The sequence below is a fragment of the Pocillopora verrucosa genome, chromosome 10 (assembly GCF_036669915.1).
Source record: "Pocillopora verrucosa isolate sample1 chromosome 10, ASM3666991v2, whole genome shotgun sequence".
Taxonomy (NCBI): domain Eukaryota; kingdom Metazoa; phylum Cnidaria; class Anthozoa; order Scleractinia; family Pocilloporidae; genus Pocillopora; species Pocillopora verrucosa.
This window is the reverse complement of record NC_089321.1, coordinates 11,706,051-11,715,514: the sequence shown is the minus strand read 5'-3', so window position 1 is coordinate 11,715,514 and position 9,464 is coordinate 11,706,051. Positions and strand designations below refer to the sequence as shown.

At 36.9% G+C, this 9,464-nt stretch overlaps 1 protein-coding gene across 1 annotated transcript; it reads left to right on the top strand.

Moving 5' to 3' along the window:
* The first annotated feature begins 5,760 nt into the window (after positions 1-5,760).
* Positions 5,761-7,257, top strand: LOC131776182 (uncharacterized). Its single transcript, XM_059092347.2, has 3 exons — positions 5,761-6,366; positions 6,575-6,722; positions 6,966-7,257. The coding sequence occupies exons 1-3, from the start codon at positions 5,784-5,786 to the stop codon at positions 7,096-7,098; spliced, it is 864 nt and encodes a 287-aa protein (XP_058948330.2). The 5' UTR covers positions 5,761-5,783; the 3' UTR covers positions 7,099-7,257.
* The last annotated feature ends 2,207 nt before the right edge of the window (positions 7,258-9,464 follow it).

Genomic DNA, 9,464 nt, shown 5'->3' with positions numbered 1-9,464 from the left:
CTACCGGTTTCGAGGAAGCGTGGTTACCTTTCATTGGAGAGCGAAAAAAACACGTGACCGGAAGTAAATCTTGGAAAGCTGTTTCAAAATGGTAAGGGAAGGGAAGGTAGGGGCATTTGCAGCTCGCTTAGGTTGGAGAGCATAAAGAACAAGGTAGATCGATACTTTAAAAAATGAATCTTAGAAAAAAAACTTGATATAAGTAAAGATCAGAGAAAGGGAATGATCTATAATGAATCCTTGTTTTTTCAATCTCTTGTTTACATGTTTCATACAAAAATAAAATAAATTCAAATTTTCATAACACAAAGTTGTGCTTTAAATTTAAAAATGCAAGGCAAAATATTCCTCTCAGATGTACATTTTTACTTTAATAATATTTCTCACAGAATAACAAATACATTTTAATAGTACACCTCTACAAGAAAAAAATACATATTATCATGAAAAATGTAGGAAACAAGCAACTGTTAAGTACAAATTTGATTCAGATATTTTTCATATTTGTAGAATATTCTTGAGAATCTTGCCTTTTGAAAAGTTCAAAGTTAATATAAATTAACTACTTTCAGACTGATAAAAAACAAAACAGTTGACTCACTGCACATGCAACAGAGCAAGAATTAATTGTTTAGACCCAGAAAACATATTTATATGAGCTACATATATATATGAGCTATCCCCATTGTTTGTTCTCGTAATGATTCAACACATTTCTTATCTTGAGCCTTACAACCAATAAACTTTAGGACTTGTTTTGGGGATGTGTGGATCCAACTTTTTTTCACTTATCAATAAAGAAAACTTTTCTTGGATTCAATTTTTCTCGTGTTCAACTGGATATCTCACTAGTTCAATGCCTTCACTTATGGGCTGTCACTTTAAATGCATAAAGAGAAATTCAATATCTATACTCGCCCATGAATTATTCTCTTTTTAGTCACTTATCACAAATAAACCCTTTTGTCACCCTCTGGTGAGATACTATCAGAATTCCTGCACACTTTCATTTAAAGGGATCCAGCGACTGATCAGACTGACTGATAGGGAAAATTAATTCCGTGTTAAGTAGCATCTCATTGTTCACTGACTGATAGCAAGAATTCCAGCTAAGATCAGACAGCATCTTGCTTTTGCCTGTTAAGCTCTTCTAAATCTTTCTTAGCATCTTCAAGCTTTTCTGGAATATAAACAAAATACTTCAACTCATACATTTGCAAACAAAGCTCAACTCACTTTTGTGTCTCTATTTGCAGTCAAACTTGTCTCAATCCCTGACCCTTTAACTCCCAAGATCTGATTTTTAATTCTCCTCTCTAGCTGCTATACATTTCATGTTCAATCAATTAGAGAATTTGGTATTAGATCAATAATAACATCTTCTACATGATAGGTTTTAAAATTCTCATTACCTGTTTGCTGGATAATGTATGGATATTATAGGGAGAAGTTACCTCCCAATCACTTCTGGGAATTAAAGGGTTAACAACCTGAGGTAGTCATTCACAGAAAGATAGGACAAAAATTCATTTTACAATTGTGATTAATGTGCAACTTCTACTTAGAATATCAACAAATCTAAGCCTGATAAAGATGAAGTCAAAGAGACTATTCTACTCCATCATCTTTGCCTTTGGCAAATAATTAGACAGTATTATTGCTCAGGTACTTTCAAATTCTGTTTAAATTCATTTTCAGGTTGAAACCATTCTGTAAATAAAGGAAGCTATAGTATGCTATGATTGTTTTGATTACTTGTATCATGATAGGCATTAATTGAAGCCATGTATGGTCATTGTGATGATAAACTCGCCCAAATTTCAATCTACAAGAAGTTTATTTCACCTTAAATTAATTAACAACATCACTGAAAAGGATTATTAAATTTCTCTGTGTATAAAAGTACAATAACTCTCTGTTGATCTTACTTAAGTAGGAAATAACTTGAAGAAGGAAATTATGGGCTAAGAAAACAAATCTTCCAACGTGTGTTGAGAGCTGACAAACCCATCAGGTGACTGGGTGATCTACGCACTCTTCAACTAATCAGATCTTAGAGGTAGAAGGGTTGATTCCTGTTAGGTTTTGTAAAACTTAACAGGAATCTTAACAAGTTACGCGCGTTTATACTTACTTTTAAACTGGCCAACCACGAGTGCACGATCAGAAAGAAAAAACACATTCCCAGGTCCTTGTCTTGTGAACACTCTCTTTAAATAAAACGAATAAGACATATCTCGTCAACATAGCAAAAAGGGGAAACACTGTCGTAGACGAATATACAACTGAATTACAAACCTTTTTCGGTTGTAGACAACTGAGTTCGTGGTTTGTAACTTCCAGTTCTTTTATCTACAACCATAGAGGGTACATTTTAACATCAGAACCCTTAACTGACGGAAATGTTGAGCGATAATACCTCGTATAGAGTCTGTGAAATTTTAACATCTAGTGACTCCAGTCCTCTCATCAACTTTGCTTCTGGACTATCCGCCATATTGGATATGGGGTTTATTTGGGATCCAGTCTTACTCGTTTTTAGTGCGACTCGAGACTTGACGATGACGACTGATATGATGTTGTCTCGCGCTGTCTCGCGCAAGATATAGCGTGTTAAGCCACGACTATGACGTCAATATTTCAGTCTGTTTCGCGGAACCAAGCCGAGCGCTGTTTTTTGGCGAGAGGAAAAAAAACATCGTTACCATGAAGAGAATAATGAAATTGCTCATTGCGTCGGCATTACTGCTTTCGTTGACGAAAGCTGCACAATCTGTGAAACAAGACGGTAAGATTCATTCCTTTTTAAAGAGGATTTCAAGGGTTTCTACTTTCCCCGCACCAAAATTTTTCCGCCACGTTTTAATGAAACAGTTTTAAGCCTCTTTCTTTCCCCACGGAAATAACTGTTTTACCGGGTGTTCATTTTCTACAAGTGAGAATATTCAGAAAAGCCTTGACAAAAACTCAAGGGGTGCTTTGCCAACGGTTTATTTTTCAGACTTTTCAAAACTTTTTGCAGGTTACAAACGAGTTTGCAGTTGCCATAGTAATTCAGCTGGTATTATGCGCCAGCGCCGAGAGTACGTGCAGACTAAACGGCTCTAAGTTATTTTTGTAACACGCGCTCCGTCCCCTTTTACTCATTAAGATAATCCACTGTTTTGCTTCTTCTGTTTTTATTTTTACTTTGTTTGACTCAAAGGGTTTTGTTGTAAATCACTAAAAAGAAAAGTTAATATTTGCAAAACGGCCATACTTCATATCATCCTTATTTTGCAATGCAAAATAGTAACACACTATGCTTATGATATTGCTGGTGATAACTATTCTTTATTTTTTTCTCTGCTCAAACAATTTTCAAGTCAATGAATGGCAAGAGCTATCTCTCAAAGATTTTAAAGAAGAAACGTCCGTGGTCGGAACTTGGAACGATAAGGTTGATTAATTACAGAAAAATAACTTTGATGAATGATGTACTTGTTTTTATGAGGCATACTTTAAGTAAAAAGAGGAACAAATTCCTCCCGGATTTGACGAGAGTTAAAAGAAAAGAAAACAACAAAAAGAATGTTTTCGAATTTTGGACTTAAGACGTCGCCATTTTGAATTTTACTTAATAGTCTGGGCCGAGTTGTTCAAAGCTGGGTTAAGATAACTTGGGGTTAGAGTGAAATTTTATTTCAGATCTGAAAGCTTGAAGAGCAAATTCAGTTTATTTTTTTTGACTACAATTTGATTCTGGAAGTTCCTTGCAATAAAGGATCTGAAAGTAAAAAAAGGGGGGGGGGGCAAGTGAGTTTTAACTGTCAAAGACCTCTCGAGTATATTTTAACCCGCATTTCAAGTTACCTATTTGTTTTTCATGAAACTCGGGGAGGGGGGAGGGGGGAAGGGTAGGGGTTTATTTCTTTTTGACTACAATTGACTACAATTTGATTCTGGAAGTTCCTTGCAATTAAGGATCTGAAAGTAAAAAAAGGAGGGGGGGGGAGCAAGTGAGTTTTAACTGTCAAAGACCTCTCGAGTAAATTTTAACCCGCATTTCAAGTTACCTATTTGTTTTTCATGAAACTTTGACTTTGGTACAGGAATATGCGATAAGGATTCAAATGTCGTCTCTGGATCTGGATATGAAACTCGTCTTCTCCGAGGACCAAAGCTCTGAAGGCCATGGGAAGGATTTACCTAAACTGAGAGAGGTATTTTACAACGTGTTTAGTTTACGGTTTCCTGTGTTCATTTTGTTGACATCAAGTTTATAGGTGGAGATTCGAAATGAAAATTTCATAGCTCACCATCACCAAACTATTGGTAATTGTAATTGATATTAAACGTAAAACAATGAATGGCCCGGAAAGAGTGTATTTAGTTCATCGATCCCTTGTGCAAGCTAACGGTAACGAAACGGTAAGTATTTGCCGTCCCAATGGGTAGATTTTTTCAACAACAACAAAAGCAACAACTTTATTTGTATCCAACAGTTACAGGCAAGTTAAAGCAATTATAAACTATTTAGAAAGTGGAACGTTTTGAGTCTGGTAAATGTGGATAGCCTCTCGATAAGATGCTTACTTCAACATACTCACAGTCTCTTGACAACGCCCAACACGTATCCTTGATTTGAGTCATACCTTAGACCTTTTAACGATGCCAACATCCCAGGACAGAAAAGATTGTATGAAATTCGATGGCAAAGGCTATAAAAAGCCCGTTAGCGCCACTATTTCCTAAGGTCTAAATGCGCATGCGTAAATCGTGACGTAGCCTCATAAAGGTCCTTGGCCGTGTGAGGTTTTCAAGTGCACTGCAAGAGCTTATCATGATTATTTGTCTGTCAACTTCAAAGGAATAATAGAGAAAGAGAGGTAATCAAAATATACCAGCGCTTATTTAATAATCTATTGATATATTTTGGTTACTTTTACTTCTTTTCTTTCCCTCTTTATTTCTTGGTGTTTTTCTGTAGTTGCTGTTTTTTACGCTACGGTTTTTTTTTAGTAATGTAAGAATCAGACCAAGTAGCTTCCATTAGTAATGTAAAGTAGCGCAAAAAGAGTAATTAGTAATTAGTGATAAACAACGCGACTTAACTGAAGTGTAGATTGTATTAGTATTGTATTGTCTGCTTCGTAAGTATATTTTATGCATAATGATGATACAAATAAAGATGGTAATATAGTCAGTATCGGTTTTAAAATACAGGTGGGGGAAATTGCGAGTTACAGGTTACACTGGAGACAGTATTACTAAACGTTGCACAAATAAAACAATCAAGCTTTTTTATCTAAGGCCTACATGCCTTATGCAGTCTACGGGTTTTGAGAAATGATACTCACTGTGGCAATCTTAAAAACTAGCTCTTCATCCTGTAAAAATGATTGCGATCACGTTACATCCGATAAATTTAAGTACTCGGAGATCAACGCGGACACAGCACTAAACTTTACACTTACAACTCTTGAAATGAATTATTTATCTTTGGCTTGACTAAATAGTCAGACTTGAACTTGAAAAGCCAGGGCGGGAATCCCTACCAAGAACCCCTACCCTTCCCCCCTCCCCCCTCCCCGAGTTTCATGAAAAACAAATAGGTAACTTGAAATGCGGGTTAAAATATACTCGAGAGGTCTTTGACAGTTAAAACTCACTTGCCCCCCCCCCCCCTTTTTTTTTACTTTCAGATCCTTAATTGCAAGGAACTTCCAGAATATCCTCGGAACATGACTTGTTCAAAGTACAACGTCTACAAACGTAAAGCACCAGGACTGATCACACAGGCAATGATGATGATGAAAAACACATGGAGCTTTACGGTCACAAAACTGGCTCTAGCATGGGAAAAGAGTTCTGACGGAATTGGAACTATGGCTGGTTTAATGTGGAGAGGACTGAAAGGGTTATTGGGTTTGGTCGGTAAAATCTGGAATGGACTCTTAGGGTTGGTGGATCAAGTCTGTGAAATTTGGAGTGGACTGACAGGTTTGGTGGACTGGATTGTTACTTGGATCACACGGTTGGCCAAAGGGATGTACAGCGGTAGTTTCTGGTTGGCTGAATCGATTTGGAACAATATCGTATATTTGCCACATCTAATCTGGAATGGAACGGTGGGGATGGCGGAATGGGTAAAGGAAAAGATTACATGGTTGGCCGAGATCTCACAGAAAATTGCTTTATGGTCAGCTGGGAAAACATGGAGTGGATCTAGATGGTTAGCTGAGTGGACTTGGATGGAAGCAAAATGGTCTGCGGAATGGACCTGGAAAGTGATTGAAATGAGTTGTAAACCAATTGAACCTGTGCTTGAATACCTTTGGGAAACAATTGAAGTTGTCACTGAGTTTTACAATGAATATGTTCACGGTGAGTAGAAAGACCAATGAGAAATACCCCGAGCAGTACCCTCTGAGGGTATTTCGTGGGACTACCCCCTTGAAAATACACCTTGAAAATATTCCTGTGTGATAACGACCCAAGATATTATCTCACTTTTAGTTGTTTCATCGGTACGTTATGAAAATTACTCCGCGTCGATAACATTCATACTATATTTTTGGTTTTTTGTCATCAGAACATGTTATCAAGATTCAGAGCCACCTCGTTTTCTCGACCTGGCGTGAAACCGGTTATACGATCTCGACCGTCTTGGTTCTGAACTGTGTTGTGGTTACCGTTTACATGTTGATTTCGTGGCCTGTAAAGTCGATCTGGCGAAGATGGTAAGTAGAGAAATTCGAAACTTTAAGAAAAACACTTAGCTAAGATATTAAGTCAATGGACGGTCCAAAGGTTTTCGCCTATCACTTAAATGAGCGCTTTTAAATCGACTTGTATTCACTTACTGGCACTAACTTTCAAATGCTAACCTTTCATTTTTTCTTATAGATCCTTGAACGGTGTGTGCGATTGTGAATAAATACTTTGAGTTTGTTTAATGTTTTTGTTACTATTTTTCTTGACAGGCAAGCTTACAAAGAATGGAAGGCAGCCGAAGAAGCTTCCTGGAGATTACCTCCTAGACGTCAGCCACAACCAAATGAACGAGTCTGGGAAAACCCCAAAAAGAAAAAACTCCACAGAAATAAAAACGAATAAAAGACTCCAGACGTTTTTTCTTTTTTCATTGGTGACAAACTTTTTTATGAAAAATTTTGTGTGGAGACATGGTAATCCGTTTATTAAAATGCATTCATAGACTGTTGAGACAGCTTTAGCAGTTTTTAACCGTCAAACTTTTTCCTGCTTTGATTATGGATGGATGGATGGCTTTATTTAAAAATAAAAATAATGACGGAATTCTGTAATAGGCAAGAAGTAATCTTGCTTACTTTGTATTCCTCTATTCCAAGAAGCTTATTATACTTAACCCTTTCACTGCTAAACTCATTGCTTATACTCCTTACTGTCTGTTATACAATTCTTATGATGTTAGATCAGATAATTTTGTTTTAGATCCAGTGATATTGCCTTCCAGTTTGCGTGATCCGGGAAAACTACAAAAACAGGAAATCATCAATGTATATTCGTGGAGGTCTCGTTTTAATCTCTTATTGACATCATTATTTTTAATATCTTGAACAATGACACAGTTTGACGAATTAATCGGTGTGCTTAACTAAAATTCTTCCACTTGATTAAGCGCCATAGCGAGTCTACCCTTCTTTAAATCTCTTCCGGCAGTAATTAATTAACGCTTTCTACAATCTGTTTACTTTACCACCTCTTTGAACTGAAAAGTAAGCCATGTTATCTTGATTTAGAAACTTTATGGAGCTAAATCATGATACATTATAATAAATACGAAATGACATCAAATTAGTTTTGGCAGAAAAAAAAACACATTTACTCTATCTACAACAATATTTACACCAACTTATTACATGTTTATTTGCTGCTAAATGTAGGCGTATAATCCGTTGATGGTACACAAACATTGTGGCATTTTTCAGGTTATTAATGTTTACTTTAGACGTATTGCTGTAAAGTTTATAACAATTAACTTACAATATGTAATTTGAACGTTAATTTACCCCCGACAAAGTTTTTGACATCCAGTTTCTAGTTAAGGAACTAAAAGATTGGAATGTCGGTTTTTCAGCGTTTTCGATCGTAATTCTGTACTGAGAAATTCTATCACGTAAGATTAAACATAAAGGCCGTACTGTAATTAAGACGGCTGTTCTTATTCCTCAAAAACTCACAAAAATGTTACTCTCCATTTCTTGCCTTCGTCCTAACTGTTCTTCCTGCTTTCCTCAAGAACTCTGATGCCAGCGAACAGTCGATCGCCGAAACTACGGTGCGCCGGCCTCGCAGCACTGAGCATGTATATCACCGTATCCTGACGTCTTATTTTCTGTCTGCCCTAACAAAGCCATCTTTCAGTCCTCGATCAAAAACAGTTCATATTCCATATTTATTTAAGAGGGAAAAATCCTTCCTTTGGAAACTGGTACAGACGGTAACTTTCTCCTGGACTTAACATTTGTAACCTGTTCCTTGTGAACTTCTTGAAATTCGCGATCTGTCTTTTGTGCCGGCAAGTCTGCAATATAGCAAGGCTGTTCAGAGACACTTAGTGGCTTTTCCATCTGGTGTTCATCGCACTGATAAGAAGCCATCCGAAATCGACTCTCTTCTATGTCACGTAGATTTTGAAAAATCATGCCCAAAGCTTTTTCCATTTCCTTTTCATAATCAAAGGAAGAGCTGCTTTTCTTTCGTACTCGATCTTTTACGTCCATAGTCTCAAAGTTCTGCATTAAGTTACGCACTGTTGAAGAAGCACCTGACCCTATCTCTCATTAGTAACCAAAACTTGAATCCTAATTAACTCCTTATAACCTTTTGTCAGCACGTGTCAACTTTACAACTTCTGTTTGCCAGTCTTTGAATTCAGGCTAAATCAGTGAAAACAAAGTCTTTTCAAATATTGTAAAGCATTTAAGAACATGAATACTTCCCATAACTGAATATTTCCCATATCAAATTAAACATGACAGTCACGATTAAGCCAGATTATATTAACATCACGCCCACCAAACGCGCGCTACTCGATCGTGCGTTTATGCATGCGAACCATTGGAATGTAAAGTAAAACCATTCAGTTCTCGCTTAGCAAAGGACTGGAGTCTATATTGTTTTGTCTAGAAAAATAGTTAAACAAGACATAGTAAACAACGCCGTGGGTTACACTGTGTGACTGTAATGTTCGGCTACACTTAGATGACTTAGCACAACATTAACAGGTTTTCAGAGCCAAGTTTTCATTAACGTTCCCGGCATGACATCTTTGAAGTGTCAAGTATGTCTTGAGTAAGTAACATTCCAAATTAAATTTGATTTCCGCTGGTGGAAGTGGAATGGGGGTTTCCACGGTGACTTAAGTTGTATCGTTGGGGACGGGAGAGGCAGGAACTTGTAAGCAGACAAAACGACACAAAAAAACTCAGCAAATTGAA